The sequence below is a fragment of the Battus philenor genome, unplaced genomic scaffold (genome assembly GCF_028537555.1).
Source record: "Battus philenor isolate CCGP_79_NKW_IND1 unplaced genomic scaffold, ilBatPhil1.0.hap1 SCAF_12, whole genome shotgun sequence".
Lineage (NCBI taxonomy): Eukaryota > Metazoa > Arthropoda > Insecta > Lepidoptera > Papilionidae > Battus > Battus philenor.
Window position 1 is genome coordinate 3193103 of NW_027181674.1, and position 19526 is coordinate 3212628.

The window sequence follows — 19526 nt, forward strand, 5'->3', positions numbered from 1 at the left end:
ATTCAATTAGGACGTCTACCTATAAGAGTGGCCCTGACCGAAGACTGTCGTGTGAAGTTCGTCGGAAGACGATAAATGCTTGTGACTTTCGATCAGTCCTGTTGGAAATCAATAGGAGAGGCTTATGTCAATCAGTGAACTTTTTATCAGAATATACCAGGAAGGGAAGGCGGAAGGGGGAGAATGCTATCTACAGTTTTCAAGCCTCATGCGGCTCTTGCAATTATTTGGCACTTCGGATTTTGGCAATCGCATTATTTTGAAATTCAATGTCACAAATTATTGACTAAATTTAAAATATATATAGTATAACTTTTAAAATAAAAATTCGATGCGCGTATTTTGTATTAAAATTAAATAAATATAGTAAATCAATAAATATAATTTGTATTAAAAATATGTTTTTTTTTATATATATATATATCAGTGGCGTAGCTATGGTATTTGGGGCCCGGGGCAGATTGGGGCTTGGTGCCCCCCCCCCCAAACTGTCTAAATAATTTCAAAATTCAGAACAGAATGTAGTTAATATATAATTTTTTTTGGTTCAAAATAATAATAAATATATAAAAAATAACATTAGATCTTAATAAAATTTATAAGGAACATTTAAAAACGAACATTCCTCGCTTTTTGGCCTGCAAAGTCATTAATCACATTTTCAAAATCAATAGTGTCGACTAGTTTGAAACACAGATATGTGTTTTTGTGATTTAGGGCCCTTTTAAAAAACACTTTATGTGTTTTGCGAATGAAAGGCTTAAACACTGTGTATATTATAATTTGTAACCGTTTACTTTTTTTTATGTTCATATTATTTAACAACTTTTTTAGCACAAAAATAGTAAAATTCGATATATTTTTTATGTTATTTACTTTAAATTATGGTTTTCATTTTTCTTTTAACATTTCATTATTTATCATTCAAAAAAAAATTCAAAAAAATTATTTTCAATTTTGGTGCCCCCCCTGCTTGTGGTGCCTGGTGCGGCCGCCCCGCTCGCCACCCCCTAGCTACGCCACTGATATATATATTTTTACAAACAAATAAATGTTTGTCCAAAGAGAATTTTAGAACTTTTCTCTCTTATGATGCATATACATTAGTGTAATACACCTACTTTTAAATAAAAAAGTTACAACCTTAAATATATTCTAAGAAAGTTTTCATATTTTTTTCCCTTTCACCATTCATTGTGTCTTTTGAGATAAAAAAAAATGTTAATAACATGGCATATAATCAAATTGGTTTGAAAAAAATTCTTAGATATTTAAATAAATATTGATATAATATACTTATGTACATCATCATCATCATTATCATTATAATTTTTGACGATAAACGTCTATAGGTTTCCCCAGAAGATTGATGATCGGTCTTACGTTGCCCACATGCAGCGACTTTTCTCGTCTTTGACTATGTGGTTGATCTGCCTTGATCGGCTCGTGGTCATAATTAAATATATAAATTACCCAAATAATATATTATTTCATAAATACATATCCAAGCATCGCATTCGTGAATGTGGTTTTTCTAATGAAAAAACACATTTCCATGTCCCGGGCCGTCTTACCTTCGACTTGCTTACCGGCAGCTGCGGCGGCGGCTGAACCGAGGACGGAGCCCAGTGGCGCCGCTGCGAACGCCGACCCGAACTGCGCCGCGTACGCCGAGCCCAGCGGCTCCGCGGTCGACCCTGCACACGTCACACACACACTCAGCATAACCTCTACGGTGACTGTATACTGTGTTTACCACACGCTCTTCAATCACAAGGCCGGGACTACTATATATTCTTTATTGTCTAAATATCATAAAGCCGTGTCTACCACACTCTCTTCAGTGTCTACTCGCTATAAGACTGGGTCTACCATACGCTCAATAGTGTCTACTCGTCATAAGGCCGGGTCTACCATACGCTCATTAGTGTCTACACGCCATAGGGCCGGGTCTACCATACGCTCATTAGTGTCTATTCGCCATAAGGCCGGGTCTACCATACGCTCATTAGTGTCTACTCGCTATTAGGACAAGTCTAACACACATTCTTTACTGCCTAAGTGTCAAAAGACCAGATCTGCTGAACGTTTTAGCTTTAGAGTCGAGTCTATCCTACGCTATTTAGTATCTATTTGTATGTGTCTACCACACGCTACCAAATGTCTATTTGCTATAAAATCGGGTCTAACACACTATCTTGTCTACTTGTTACAAGGTCGTATCTACTACATAGTCTTTTGTATCCTATTGCCAAAAAGTGTTTTAGTTTCTAGTCGCCACAAGGTTTGATCAACCAGACGCTTTAAAAAAATGTATTTACTATAAGGTCTTATCTGCCACTCGTTATTTAGTGTCAATTTGTCACAAAGTCGGGCCTACCTCACGTTCTATGGTGTCTACTCGCCATAAGGCCGATTCTACCTTACACTCTTTGGTGTTTACTTGTCATACGGTCGCAACTATCAAAATCGCTTTAGTATCTATTTGTCACAAAGCTGAGATTTCTACATGCTTATCAGTGTCTAATCGCCATAGGGCTGAATCTACCAAATGTTCATAAATGTCTAATTGCCGTAGGGCCAAGTGTACCAAACGCATTTTACTGCCTATTTGCCATAAAGCCGGGTCCACACTCTAAAGTGCATGTGCTTTAAGAAAATAGAGTACATCTATACATTATAATTTAGCTTTGCCGCGCCTTTCGGCCATTCATATCTTAGTAAATTGGAAACCCATGTTCATATTGACAGATAGAGTAAGTTTTTTTTAGAAAGTATTGTGTCTCGTCAATTTTAAATATGAATATGATTGCACTAGTTGTCCCTCGCTCGTTTGGTACGGTCCGCACTTTCTTTGTCAGTGCAATTTTATAAAATCTATTCTCATACTTAATTCAAAAAATTCTCTCCAAGTTTTAACCATACATTAGCTATAGTTTAAACAAGTTCTAAAATCTGTTTATAGCCTACCTTTACTCAGAAAAAGAAACAATTCTACCTACCTAATTAAAAGTACCTAAGCGTTATGGTTCCAGAGATATCACTATGTATTGACATAGGTGTAAACATAGCGAAGATTTCAAAAATATTCATTTAAACAGAACCAAAATTTACAATCTAAACTATGGTATTAAAATATTATAGAAAAAAAAATCAAACTTGTCCACCGAATTACCACGTAATAAAAACAATATTCTCTATTATTATTTTAGCAGAGTCATGCATAAACAAAGAACAAACAAACACTGGTTAATTGTCTGATATTTCATTCCGCTATTATTTATTATTTATTACACGCTATGTAGTTAGATATTATTCTGTGCTCTGTAAATAAACAAAAACAACATGCCAAAATTATTTGATTGCGTTTAGTTAAAACGTTATGTTACAAACAACAGAAATAAAAAAAGACAACAACAACATATTTAAGACTCTTTCACTGCTTCAAACTGACAAGGGCATTTAGCAAACAATGCACATAAATTGGTTATTTCATAATGTACGTTTGACGTCCAATGGTTTCGATCAAAGACTGAAGTAAAAGACCTAACCTCAAAAGCATTTCGCCAACTCTACTTCGATGCAAACAGAAATCAAACCAAGCCTTATCAAGCCTTTGACTAATGTAATAAATGACGAATAGTATATGCAAAAACATGTCAAATTCTCGAAAAGTATATCATAATGTTTAAACCAAAGGTTCCCAAACTTTTTTTCTCATTAATTTCAAAATTTGACTGATTCTGGGGGACCTTCTGCAGCTATACTTCTATCATATTCCCAGAATTTCAATTTCATAGGAAAAATGTCTGAGTTGCATCCAACTTGCAAGTTGCAAGTCTTGAAATGTTGTACTGAATATGGAATACACCTATCCCCCGATTTACACGGTAGATACGTTCCTGAGTAAAACGTGTAAATTGAAAATTAAAAATTTTCAAGTCAAAACCGTGTAAATCGAAAAGCTTGCAGAAAATGCATGATTTTGCTATTTAACAGTTGCGGATTTTTTTCAATAATTTTAGGCGTACACAGAAATAAAAACAAAATGCTTGACAAGTTAAAATATTTAATATATTACGGAAAAGCTGTTTTTTTTTTTTTTTTTTTTTTAAATTTAATTACAACACATTAAACAGAAGAACAAAAAAGAAATTACCCTCATTTTTTTCGGAATCAAAGGTTTGAATTCACTTTCATCACTCGAAGTTATTTGTGCCGATTCGATGTTTCAAGCAGAAATATTTACATTAGGAGAGATGGTAATAAAATCGGTTATTAAAAAAAATTAAAAAAATCTTTTTTGGAAAACCGTGTAAAAGCGAAAACGTGTAAAACGAGTACCGTGTAAATCGGGGGATAGGTGTATTTAAGTTTTTATAAGAACTAGTCGCTGAGGTCTTAAAATATTATCTGTCTGCATTAACAGCTGTAGTCGAGCAAACTTTTTTGAATTCTTTACTATCGAAAGCAAATAAATGTTTGTTGAAACCTATGTATTAACTTCCATTTTTTGTAAGTTTCCCGTGGACCTCTGGGGGTCACCTCAATCAATTGTGGAACTAATGGCTTTACGCAGGGGTGAGCAACTTTTTTAATTAACGGGCCAGTTTAAATTTTAAAATTATTTGGCTGGCTGCACATAATGTAACACTTCCTAATATTTCACAAATCTTACAAATTCAACAAAATTAATGCAAAAAAGAAAAGAACGAATAAACTAATATACTTGAAAATTTTAGTGAAAAATTTGGCATCATTCCGACACAAACGTGTATATATTACGCGTATATACAGCTTTCTAATCGTGCACCACTCAAGTTTGATCGGTGGTTATTATTAATTCATTGTTTTGTTTTAGCACGTACCGCAATTTTATTATAATTAATTTTATAACTATATATTGACGAGAGAAAGTCGATAAAATAAATTCAAATTTAGAAATATTCGGCGAGCCGCATAAACATTTTGACGTGCCGCGTGTTCCTCACCCCTGGTTTAATATTTGAATATATAATTAGCGACATCTGTGTGTGCGATTCGTCATTTATTACAATAGTACGTAACCATAAACAAATCATTCCTTTTAAATACAGCAACACACTTTCGATTCCATTGATGTTTGTTTACCTGTGATGTTAGTCTTCCCGAGAAGACCTGAAGTGTGAAAAAGTTTCATCGTTAATTATCAGGATTTTTTATTTCTCAATAACGTACTAAAGGCCAACCTGAAATAGGAAAGTTTGCGGACAAAATGGATCGTCATGGTTTTTCCCCTCTTACCGCTCAAGTTACATTCGGGGTTGCTACATTCCAATTAAAGATTTGGACAGGTCTGGCAATTAGAGTGGAATTTATTGAGCTTAATTGTCTTTTCGGAAGGCGAATTTTAGAAGAGGGATTGGCATTAAAAAAATGTCAATCCGTTTGCCAAATCGCAACTCGTATCGATACTGAAAATATTTTCACTTTGATTATATTAACTTGTTCATATTTTTTTATTCAATCCATTTCATGAACATATCTTACTTTTAATTACTTTTAGCCATACTAATTTTTAAACCTTATTTTACTTTAAAATCTTTATTTAAAAAAAATGTATACATAAAATATTGGAAACTATTTACATTTTCACTTTGATTATATTAACTTGTTCTTATTTTTTTTATTCAATCCATTTCATAAACATATCTTACTTTTAATCACATCTAACCATACTAATTTTAACACCTTATTTTACTTTAAAATCTTTATTTAAAAAAAATTTATACACAACATATTGGAATCTGTTTACAGTTATTTTGGTAATAAATTAAAAAAAAACTATGTAAATTTTATAGATTCCAATCATTATCTTACTACAAAGTAGGTTATACACGGTGGTTGGTCAACAGCTTTGATTCAGTCAATGTTCCAAATGTCTCATTTGTCAGCAAAAAGCATAAACGCTTTTCTACCTATATTCAATCATTCCGAGAGGCCAGTGACTTCTGGCAGTTAAAAGTTTACAGGGACAGATAGTAAACATTGCTTTTTATTATTTCGAAATCTTAATTATGAAATCTCTTTTTATTCATTATCTTATTTATAAGTCCATAATTTTAGACTAGGATGTATTGCTATCAAATGAGCTACATTCACTCATTTAAAGACTTAACAGCTATAATCAATCAGTATTAAATTTTTAACAACGTATTAGAATCTCAGTAAACAATATATTTAAAGTATATATATTTAATAACATTTAAACGATGGTACAATTTAAAGGAGGTTATATATACTTTTTTTAATAGTCTATAATCGGAAAAGAAAAACAAAGCGCACTTACACAACTGTGGCGCCGTTGGTTGCGGGGCGGCGGCGGGCGCTATGGGCGCCGCTTGCGTCACGACAGGCGGCTGTGTCATGGCAGCAAGTGCTGCGAGGTTCTGCACGGAGACAGGTGCCAAAAGACCACCCAGTTGCTCTGCGGCTCCCCCTCCAATCCCACCGACGCCGGTGACACCACTCACGGCGCCACCACTCAGGCCTGCGCCATTGAAACCGATATCCTGATAGTTAACACCTAAGAGGAACATGGTGCAAGGTGAGCAAAGAAAACAGAAGAGGATAAATAAAAAGGGGGTTAACAAAAATATGGGTTAAATAAAATGTATTACAGGCGATAATCACGTGCATGTAGACGCGGCGTGGGTAAGCCCTACACTAGACTGACCGACTTCTAAGTGTGTTTTTTAGTAATAAGATAATGAGTATGATATTATGTATTGTAGCAAATATATCACTGCAATGACAGTGACGGGGCACATCGTTCTTGTAACTGAAGGCTTTTGGGGTCGAAAGGTTCTCTAATAATGACCACGAGCCAGTAGATACGGTGTAGGCAGGTCACCCATCAGGTCGACCGACGAAATAGTTAAGTTCACGGTAATTCGTTAAACGAGGGCGGCACAACATCGGTCATTGTTGACAATTTTTAGGGGAAGGCCTATGGTTCGCAGCGAGATATAATAATAGTAAGGGTTTGTTATAATAAGCAGGATATTCACAAACAAAATGAATTGATGATAGTTATGTTATATATAATAGTACGAGTAGATGTAAATAACAGAAATATAGAGGCAGTCGTTAGGTTTAGTTAGGTATTTATAGCTCATAAAGTCATATAACGGGGACGTGTTTAAAGCTGATACTATAAGACACTATTTATTTAAGTTAGGTTTGCAGATAGAAGGGCGCTGAACTTTTTAATAAAATTCCACAGGTTTAGGCACATAATTATTATAAACGTGGATAAGAATAAAATGTGAAACTAGATTTATTATAACAAATGTAAATTGGCAGGTAATAAGTGTTACCAAAACCGCAGTTTCGCACTACAGGAAAACGCACGCAAGGTTGGGACTTGGGATATGGCCGCCGCGAGCATTGACAAACTGATGAAATGGAGCCGCCGATATTCTCCTATAAGTATCGCCGCGGTACATCAAAAGCGCAGTGGATTTGAAAGCATAGACTAATAATAAAAGTAGATATTATTTGCTGGATTTGAAAACTTCAATACAATATATACTAACGTAATGCTTTGTAAAGTACAACGAGATAAAAAAAGGATAATAAAAATCAGATATTACAAAATAAATGTGCTATGATGTCGACAAGTCACTAAACAGGCAAAGGTATATTAAAAAAAAAACAAACACTAAAAAAAGCTTATACAGACATAAACTAACCGCAGGTTTTTGGTACAGATCGGGTTATATACCAATACTACAGTAATTCCCAATTGTATTTTGTTGCGATATAAGTATGTTTAGGCAAATGCCAGAACAAAAAAAAAGTGTATTTACTCTTACAGGCGAAATGCGTTATTTCAAAATTTTGTAAATAAATACATATACGGCAACAAAATACAATTAGGGGAGTAAAGATCTTCACAGCCCATAGTTGTGCTAGAAATTTGCATATCTGACATATATACTAATAACACTCGCGATACATATTTAAAAATTTGATATTTAGTCAAAATTTAAATAAGTATTTTCCGATTTTATTATTGGTGGATTGAATTTAGACTGTGCACTATTTTTTGTAATCAAAATGAATTGGTTTCGTTTTATATGTATTTAATGTGAAAAAAATAAATTTCTCATCTGACATGATTTTTAAAAATTGTGCAACATAACCGCAAATTAAACATATGACACATGTAAAACTATATAAGTACACTGTAAAATAGTAATTGGATGTATTTATGATTTTCAATTATAACTTTTAAACTAAATATTGTGTACAATTGTAAAGTCCATGTCATATACTTTTTTTAATTTTTTTGTTTCAATTAATATAAACATCGCATTAGTTAAATGATACCACATCGTGTGTACAAAGAGTTTTTATTCAACCGCTTGCGTGGAAACTCCGCTGTGGGAGCAATTAAGCGATTTGCCCTCAACGGCTAATTAACCTTAATGACAACTTTGGTCGCAATACCAGCGTAGGTAAATCGAACCAATTGTACAATAGCCCGCACTAGCACCGTCCGAAGTATGCAACGCTGTCGGAATTTTTAACATCTAAAAGATAATATTTTAATATTGGTTAGCGAAAAAAGTATTTTCGCAAATAATGACATCAATTTGTAATAAAAACTTTTTGGCCATATAAGCCTGGTTGGTGTTGATAACAATAAAAAACTAATATTTAAAAAAAGGAATAATTTAGAAAATTGTTTTTGAACGTCAATTTAGAAATTTAGTAGTCAAAGGTGCCTCTACTTTTATTCTTGCTACGCATAAAAGAAAAAAAAGGAAACCTTTTATCTAACCTATTATTTTATACAAATATATATGTATATACAGATTTAATTTTATACATAATATAACATACAATAACGGTCAGATTTATGATAAAAAAATAATTTTTGTAAAAGTAAATAAAAAAAACTGTAACAGATTTTTTTAAAGAACAACATTTTGTAGTTACATTTTTTGTGATGAAACTATAATGTTATTTTAAAATAATGATACACACCTTGCAATAACGTGGACCCCTGCCCCTGAAGCAGTTGTTGCTGCAACCCAACCGCTTGCAGCTGTTGCAATAATTGCAACTGCGTTGCAGGAGACAATGCCGCTTCCGACGCCAAGTACGCCGCGGGATTCACAGGCGTTGTAAGCCCCCAGAGGCTCGCCTGCATCGCCTGAAGTTTCTTCTGTTCTTTCTCCTTCTGTGTGTCCGCGAATTTTACAACCAGCGGCGCCGAACAACCCTCCATCGTCTGGCTATGGTGAAGAGCCTGAAATATTGTTAGTTCTTGAATTAGAGAGGTGACATGGATTTTTTTGATAAATGATTGTCCTGGCATGTGCATTTATACAGCATTTGATTTGGACCATCGGGAGTTATAATGTTGCATTTTTATATTATTTTATTTGCCAAAAAAAACAAGTGTACACAGTTACAAGTGAGATTAGTTTAGGATTAAGCCATTGTACGCTTTAACGAATTACTTTTTTAATTATACAGGGTGATTGGTTGTAAATTTAAAAGCTTTAAGTGGATGAACGTATTTGCTGTATGAGAGATTCATACTTGATAATGCCTATATAATTCATTTTCTAATCCATAGCGACTCTTTATTGCATTCAAATCATCGAATATGCCATAGTCACTGTTCTCTATAATTTCAGGAGCTTACACTGTATTCAAAAAAACAATACTCAAATCTAAATTTGAATACGAACACATGTTGTTCTCCCTTCCAATGAGACACACAAAATTCGCATGAATAACAAAGCCACCAAACTTTCTTCATCCGCTTAACTAAACTTAAACAGACACTCCCCATTTTGTTTCTTATTATATACATAATTAGCGTGTTTTATACATATTGTATAAATGATACAGATTCATTATTTAACTTTGTATGCCCGGGTTAATGCAAAATCCCTTAAAAAACAGATCGCTGTCCCTTCAGCTCTCATTTATCTATGTTTAACTATATTTATAATTTTTTTTTATTAATTACTAATACAGTACATTCTGTTTACTAATCGGGTTGCGTTGAAAAATACGAAAGCAGTTGAAAAATTCTTCGCAATTAATTAAATCGTGGAATTTAATAAATCTTAATTGGTATTTACCACGTGCGAGCAAATTAATTATCGAACGTAATTTTATGATTTCATTAATTAGTACGACGAACTGTTTACCCTTTACAGATTTAATTAATGAACGCAATTTATAAATGAAGTATTCTGATACACCTGACTCGTCCCGAACTTTCGTGACACATGGAGAGGAATGAATTGAAGTATTTAATAATAATGAAGAATTATATTATTTATAAGATTTCATTTATATATACTTTAAGCGAAATAGTAGCAATCGTTAGAAATTATATCAATTTTACAAATAATGACATTGATTTTTCTTATATTTTTATATACAGGACGATGGATTTGATTTTAAAAGCTTTTAAAGCCGTGAATGTATAGCTCAAATATTGCCAATTATTGTATGATACACCCTTATAATAATAGTTTTAGCAATAATAAATAACGCAATGATAATAAAACAACAAAAACTTTACAATATTCGACTTAGTAAGTAATCAAATTAATTGTTTTCTATCTATCCTTACCAACTTTATACTACACAAAGTTATTTGCTTGTCGCATTCCAATAAAAATAAATAAATTAATGTAACATATTTATAGAGTAATCACTACATAACACTTTGATTTAAATCGTTGTCAACTGTGCGAACGGCTCGACCGACTAGAATTTTTTTTAAATATTTTCGTTAAGACACGAAGATTGTATAAGTGTAAGCAACACTTATTTTCCCATACCAAACATACATTTAATTAAAACATATTCGATGTCAATCTAAAACAAAAAATAACATATACCATAAAACATTAATGAGGAAACATATCGTTTATTAATACATTTAAAAAAATATTCAATATAGGATACATTACATCTTCTGCGACGTAAAGATGTGTCTACCACCTGTTTGGATAAAAAATCACAATCTTGTTTTTTTGGTTTAAATTTTGTTTTATTTTGTCTTGTTTCTTTTGAATATATAAGGCCAATTGAGATCAAATTGGCCACGCTAGACTAGAGATACTAGGACTCCCTATTTCAGACGATAGAAACCGACAGAAGCTTAGCGACGTATATATTTTTAAGTGAATATAAAATTACATTACAGCTTTAGGCAAACGCATCATTCCCAAGATGTGATACCTTTTAGGAAATCATTTCCAGTGAAGTAACCCTTAGCACATAAACGTTTTCATATATTAGGGGAACCGGAAAGTAATGTCGCTTTCTTAAGTTAAATTCACTCGACTACATTTTTTAACAAATTTTTATTTCTAATCTACAATATGTTCACCTGCGTTATCAACAACCTTTAGTTCATCTAGTATACAAATTTTCAATGACAGAGCGGTAAAAATCAATCGGTTTTTCTGTAAAATATGTCAAAGGAAACGACATAAATTTCCGGTCTCCCAAATATACATATATATAAAGAGATCATTTTGAAATACGTTTAATTTATTAGTTTTTCTGTAGGTATGCGAAATGCCAATGACTGTTGCTAGAATGTGTATTGGGGCAGTCATTTTTAATAAGCATTATTTACTTACCGTAATATATTTGTGCGTGATAATGGTTTGTTTTACTAAAGTCAAAAATAAATTCTCACTAATGTCTAAAAATTTAAATGTGTTTTACAAATTATTAACGGTTTTATAATTAATCAAAGAAATCCAACGTTTCAAATGTGCGTTTCAAACGTTTGAAATGTTATAAAATTTAAATTAGTAAAATGGTGGGCGGTCGGCTTGTTTCAGCGTAAATTAATACGGACAAGTTTAAATTGCAACTTTTAATCTTCACGTCAGATATTTTAACGTCTTTCCGAGGAGCAATTAGAAGTAGACAGGTCGGCATTCAGAATATAACGTTACCAAGGACAAACTCTGAACAAACGCGATTATTCAAAATTTTGATTTAATGCATCAATAAGCGAATAAAGTTTATGCGAGTTCTAAGATAATTAAAAACAACACCATTGCGTTTTCTTTTATCGTAATATATCTACGTATAGGATTATTAGTTAAGGGGTGAATTATTATCTCATTTGTCAGCAAAAAATCTTTAAAGCTTTTACACATATTATTAATGACCCGCATATATAGTATTCTTTGTAAAATATGTTTATTTAAATAAGTTTTTCAATTGCAATAAGACAAGCCAATAACTTCTGACAGTACATTCCGCATGGACACAATATAAAATAAAATAACATAGTAAACAATATTTCTTACTATATCATTACGTAATTTATATCAATTGACAACAGCGAATAACCTATACATACCCCTAGGAGTCTTTACACGTATAACCAACCATCCTGTATGTACGTTGTTATTATAATATTAACTAAGAAAAGGACCAATATTTAGCCACTTCCGCACATGCAGTGGTAGTCGTGCAACAAAGTGTACCGCTCGCCAGCTCGCTGATAAATGCGCATGCGGCAAACAATGCGAATTACACAACTGCCAGCGTTAAATCACTCAACACGTGTTTCACTTCCCCCACGAGGCATATTCAGGAGTTATGTTACACCGATTAGTGCCAAACACAGAGTGACACTCTCATTCTGTGGTGCATGTGCGGAAGTGGCTAAATATTGGTCCTTTTCATACTTAGGATGGACTTTTGCAAAATAACGCCTGATTCCATTAAATAATATTAACTGTCATATTTATTTACAATCATTTATTAAATCTACAATATTTGCTATGTAAATAGCATCATTATCAATTTACGTTATTTTTCCATCTTGGATCGTCATCGTCGAGTAAAGAATCCCATAGGAGCACAATAGAATATAGAGAAACAATTGCAAAACTAGAAAAAATTGTGCTCAACTATAATCCCCTAACAACGTATTGATTGTGATGGAAATAAGAATAAAAGAAATTGAGAAGTATGACAGTGAGTGAAGAATAAAGATGAAAAATCTGAAAAACTTATTTGTAAACAAAGATCCTGATCCCAACTAATTAGGGGTACGAGAGGCCTCCAATAACGAGGGCCATAAAAAAATAAATAAAACAACGTATTGAAAATCCATGGGGGAGTCCCATGTCAGGTGGTGGAGGTTCTGTGAATGAAATTATGATGATGATGATATGAAGATGAACTCTGACCTTAATAGCAGCGATGGCAGCCTGTTTGGAGACGAAGGTAACAAATGCGCATCCCTTGCTCTGTCCCTGAGCGTCGCGGAGCACAGTGCACTCCTCGATGGCTCCGTGACCGGCGAACAGCGATCGAACGTCATTCTCCGATAACTTCTTGTTCAGCATACCAACGAATAGTTTGCGTTCTGTGGACAATATATATATATTTGTTAGTAAAATTCAAGCCGGTGATACAAATGGCATTTTATACATGTTATAATTCATAGCATCATTTTGAGCAGGGCTTCTTAAACTTTTGTCATTCACGACCCCATTCATGGTTGCGAGTTTCTTGACGACCCCATACAAATATAAAAGAAATATAAATTAATATCTTTTGATGATTTATTTATTAGGTAACAATAAACATATGCATATGAAAATATATAGTTTAAAAATTCGTTTTGAAACATACAAAAATCTAAAATTAAAATATGCACTAAAACTTATAAAATTGTATTTATTTTAGTTTAACACCTTCAACAAATGCGCGTGTCTAGAGGCTGCAAGTCCACAGTATTCCGCCAACTCTAGATGTTATAAAATGGTATATATAAATATTTAACATTAAAATCTCTTGACCCCAGAATTTTGCTACGCGACCTCATTTAGGGTCGCGACCCATAGTTTAAGAAGCCCTGATTTAGAGTGATCACTGTAATGTTCTGGAGTTGACACCGCGTATCGGCAGGTATAGCGCATAACAAGGTGGACAGACCACATAGTTAAGTCCGTCAGAAGACGCCAGAGGCTGGCTTCCAACCGGTATCAGATATCTCCTGCGGAGGTCAATATCCAGCTGATGGCGTGTTATGGCTGTAATTGTCATCATTAACGACGGTAGTGATAACTTGCATATGTAATTGAAAGAATGCGAAAAGAGCCCAATTCGATAGATCTAAAAATAAAATCGAGATCTATAATAGCATTCTTTTTAGGGGTACTCAAAAAACTCTGTAAGTTTTTTTTTGTTTTACACGATCGAGAAAATAATTCCCAAACTTTATTAAGATTAAGTTATAGTTTAATAAACTTATTAAATTTATTACATGATAATTGAAAGACATAACTCAGAAGTTTATTGTATTTAAAACCATGAACATTCCAAGCCGAGGTCCTCTCGTTGGGGCTTTTAAGCCTAGGCACGAATCGAGGCTGCTCCGGGACCCCTAGACCTTCGCTACTTTAAAAGAGATCTTAAGCTAGACACCCTCTGCGCTCTGCCTATTTAAACCCCGCGGAATCCACAAATGCCATATGGGCAGCAGCTTTATTTTGTCCAAAAAGAAATACACAGTTGCACACAAAAGAGCTACTAATTCTATAAAGACGATAAGAATTCCGAATCACCTTATACTTTCTTCCGAGGGCATTCGTGTAAGAAGAATGGTCCCACCGAAATAAATAGAGAAGTAGGTTTATGTTGTGGGGTAGTTTTCGAGAACAGAGCTAAGACTTCCTATCGTAGATGGCGATTGAAAGAGGCATAGTTAATTTGACTAATTATTTTGTTAACTAATAAGGTATAATATTATTATTGGTATTTTTTTTTATTTATGAAGACAAATAATATTAAATGAAGTAAAATGTCACGGACATTGCAGCAAGTTGAAAAAATCAGGAAATGGTAAAAAAATGTTCAAAATACACGTAATTAATCCGTCCTTATTTAATTTGTAAGAATTCCGACATTTTTCTTTTTTTCAGCGAGACTCCACACGTAAATAAAATCGAAAGCCATTGCCATAGAAAATAAGCTAACTCTAAGGGTTTATCTACGCCTATCAGTTACAAAACATCGTGAACATTTAAGAATTTCATCATATGTACTAATAATTTCTTTATTTTATTCTTGTATTTTACAATATATGGCAACACACGTTATCAGTCGCTGTGACGTCACGACGGCAGCGTGGCGTGATAGGCACTTTATGGAATAAATGAAATAATGTATGTATTCATGCGCGAGGCTTTGTCTTCGCGGTACGCGGTTTCATTTAAGATTCCTTAACGTCTTTTATATGAATAAACGTACGATACCTACGTTATATCAAATATATGAAATTAATAATTTTATATGAAGCATTCGCATAAGATAAGGATTATGATAATGTTTGATTTCATTCATTCATTAATGTCAGCTGTAAGGTATAGGCCTTCTCCGAATATCGTCACAATGACCGATCTAGCGCTGTCTGCATACTGCAACATCTCGTGATATTAACTATGTCGTCTATACATCTAGTGGGAGCCCATCCACGCTATAGTTCATAACCGTGTCACAGTTAAAGAAAGTAAAAACAAATAAAAGGTCTTCACTTTGGTTTTTTGTTTCAACTCTTGTATGTACAGGGCTATATGTCATTAAAGCCCCTTCTTGGTCGTCTTTTGCATTGATTAGAAATTTTAGTAATTTTATTCGGAAATTGTCACAGTCCCTCGCGTTATATAGATTCTAATTACGGTTTTATTACGTGTAATCATTGGATGATGATATGTATTTACTATTTTAGGGGTTAATTGTCGAGAGAAAATATTTTTTCATGAAACGTCAAATTGACGTAAGATGTCAAAGATTATAAATGGCAATAGATATTATTTTATATTCAATCGATCTATGAAATTCCTTAGCCTTACGAGAAAAAAAATAGATGGAATCGTTTTTGAATCTATAAAATATTTATTGCCGCCGGCGATATTTCTTATACGTAAACAGCGTACAAATCGCAGACGTACGACGAGTATAGGAGACGCGTTCATTGTACTTAATGCGCCTTTGTACGTGATCCTGAGAAATGGAGACCTCGAGCCGGGGATCAGACGCGCTAAGTGTGAATTTACGACCTCCTACAGTGAAGAACGAACGTACTTTGAAATATCGACGATTTGTTTTAATCTGTATATGCACGCCTTGTTTAAATCTCGCCTTTTTAATCTATATCGTGGACACAGATAAAAAATATTTATTCACTCATTTTACAAATCGTGTAATGCCGGTCTTAATGTCTTACAGGCATTCTCGACCACTCAACTCATATTGGTGCAGAGGTAACATATAGACAGGTGTATAAATGTTATAAAAATGATCTAATTACGTAATACGATATGCTTTATACATGATAAATACTATAGTTATTGTCTAATTACTAATAAATACATATTAAATATGTTATAACGTATACATAAATTATACACATACATATTAGCTGATTCCTCATTGGCCAAAATGATTGATTTTGACAGTTGTCACAAGATGTAAGTTCTCGGCATTCCATGGATTGACCTTGCGGGTGCCGGGTCTTTCGCGTTGTAGGAGGTGGAACCGAATATGATGCTCGAGGCTGTCGACCTAAGTAGTACGTTAAAAAATATATATTTGCAAAGTATGGCGTTCACCCTCTCCAACCAGACTCCTATCCCTAGTAATAAGATTTTAAATTGTCCTATCAATATCTCCTTCGAAACTCGTTAAAAATTCGTTCTAAAATTGAAATTTGCGTTGTGAGAGACGTAACTTCTCATTTAGTGGATTAACAACGTGTGGGTGTTAGATCCATCGCGTTGTAGGAAGCAGCGCCGGGTACGGTACTCAGAGCTGACGACCCGCGCGGCAAGTTTAAGGTGACAGGGTTTCTTCGCAATGCAAAGGCATTGACGTTTGCCTTTATTGTTCAGTCTCCTAGTCTGATTTTACTAAATTTTCAATGATCCGACTAATATTATTCAGAATCTCGTTCCAGCAATGATCTGTTCTTGATGATGTTAACTCCTAGCTGGTTTAAATCTTTTAGCGGGTCATACAGGGAATTACTGCGCACATACATACATATATACATCTCACACCTTCCCCACTACTTACGAATTAATTCCTACTTATTTCGTTGAATGGGTTGTAGTAATTGTTCGCAATAGTAGTGTGGGCATTAAGTATATTTATTTCTCAGAGAATATTCATTCCATAAATACTACACGTTTAAAAGTTCTTGAAAAATAGGTCTAAGTCCGGCCTAGAATACATCATAACCATATCCTCGTATTTAAGTAAACAAAATATAAATTGCAGCTTTTTTCATATTAGTACACGGCAGATTATTATTCGCAATATTACCTGGCTCGGTTTAAATCCCCGCGGAAGACGTAACGCGAGCAAAACGTATTTGATTTTCGTCTGTTACAAATATTGAAAAGGGAGAAAAATCAACAAGCGCGCGTATATTAGCATTAGAATGACACGCTGTGTGCGTAATGAAAAATCTGAAGACGATTTACGAGGTGGATGCTTACAAATTACAAAATATAAAGGCATAAGTCAATACAAATAAATCATTATCATACATAAGACATACGCCCACTACAAGGCATATGCTATCCCCTGAGATCGCCCCGATCATTGGTCTTGAGCTGTCTGCATCCAGCGATTCCTTACTTAAGGTAGTAACTATATCACATATTTCTATATCTTAAATATTTTCAATTTAATATTAATAAATAAAGGTATCTACTGCAACATCATAAACAAAAATTATATAAATGGAATCCTTTGAGTTTCTCTAAAATCTGTCATAAAATGTAGTAGTAGTTCACTAAAATATATTGCATATACTTGAAAAAAACTTTCAAATAAATTTCTATTGAATTAAAATCACACAGTGGTAACACTTTTTTTTAAATATTTGGGAGCACATGGCCTATATTTAGACAATACTGAAACTAATAGCCTCATACATTTAAGTACTGTAACATTTGTTATTTTATTTCTGATCAGTAGACATAAAATTATTTGTTAATTGAATAAATAATTGTTATCTTAAAAATTTAGTATCATCTTTTATTTTAAAATAACTTTCATGTTATCTTATTTTTATTCAGTTCAGATATAATTATTTGTTGATATTTAGAACGAACTAATAATTATTGACTTTATAAATTCAGTGTATCTTTTCTTAATAGTTTTCTATTTAATTTTTTTTTGTTTTACGTGACGTGTTTAATTTCAAGCTTTTATTCATTTTTTTTGTTGAAATAAATTTATACCTATTTGACTTTAATATAAATTTACTATATCCACCCACTCTATCCACCCACGCCGTGTCTACCGTCTCGTGGTGGTCACCAGAAAATCTTTCAGCCCCAACTGCCACTTCAGACGATTCTACTTCGAGCTACGTCAATTTAATACATTAACATAGTTTATTATATTCTCGACTTAGTCACATCACAACTCATGTTAGAAATCATTTTAATTTTTATATCTCCAAGTATGTGTACAAGTGAAGTGTACAAATGAAATTAAATATTGTCTAACTATATTGATATGTTAAATATAAGGTAAACTTTTTATACTTATTCACAGTAAGATCAAATGAAAGCGGCTTGTATACGGCGTCTTATCTTAACTAGGTCGTCTGTCTATACGTGAACGACCTAATCTGCGATTGCAGGTCCGTGGTCTTCTCTGAACTTTAAGAACGTAACGGACATTAGTTCTGCGCTCGGTCTGCTGCTTGCTTGGTTTCGATTGAAGTTGATGCTGGTAGCACGGGGACTTTTACAGGTACATCGGAACTGAGTTCACGTAGCGAAAGGGACCGTGAACTTAAAAATAAAACAGAAGCTGAACAGACGCATTCCAGTTATACGACGTCGTTCACACGTAGTAAACCGCTCTACTCGAGTAGAGCTGTGTAGTGTTGATGTTGTGTATATGCGGCTTTGGACGGCAGCGTGGACCAAAGGCGAGCCAAGGATGGATACGGATCCAGACTCGGTTCGCCCACACTGTTCGCGCCTAGGGAGCGCCCCCCCCTCAAAAAAAGGTGTTGTTCAACTTACTAATCCGCTAAGTTATTTCGGTAACTTTCACTCTCTTTCGGATTTTCTTATAGACACTTCGATCTCGTAGAAAAATAATATAGTCATCTCTATCGTTCGTTGAGAAACTGTGATGCTGGTAATAAGACGACGTTTTAGTGGCGTGTTAAAACACTGAGGGAAACACTTCTCGTCCAATAGGACGAGAATATGTTTCAATCTTCCGAAAATGTGGCTATATAGATCAGCACACTAGTTAAATTATGTTCTTCGAATTTTTAAGTTTAAAAATATAATTGGTCGTTTACGTAAATGAAACGAAAATTCTTTTTTTTAATTTTATAATATCAATGTAAATACAATCAACGTGTGACAAATAACGGTTGCCGGTAATTTTCAAGTTTCCCACATGTGTCGGCGGCGATATAAGATTTACAGCAC

The 19526-nt window shown here is 33.7% G+C and overlaps 1 protein-coding gene across 1 annotated transcript in view; it reads right to left on the reverse strand.

The window, feature by feature from the left end:
• LOC137932634 (CUGBP Elav-like family member 1) overlaps positions 1-19526 on the reverse strand; it is a 218395-nt gene that overhangs the window by 1811 nt on the left and 197058 nt on the right. The window contains exons 6-9 of the mRNA XM_068776253.1: positions 13242-13420; positions 9034-9298; positions 6329-6565; positions 1575-1697 (exon numbers count right to left, since the gene is read on the reverse strand). Coding sequence (XP_068632354.1) covers positions 1575-1697; positions 6329-6565; positions 9034-9298; positions 13242-13420 — 804 coding nt within the window. The remainder of the gene's footprint in view (positions 1-1574; positions 1698-6328; positions 6566-9033; positions 9299-13241; positions 13421-19526) is intronic.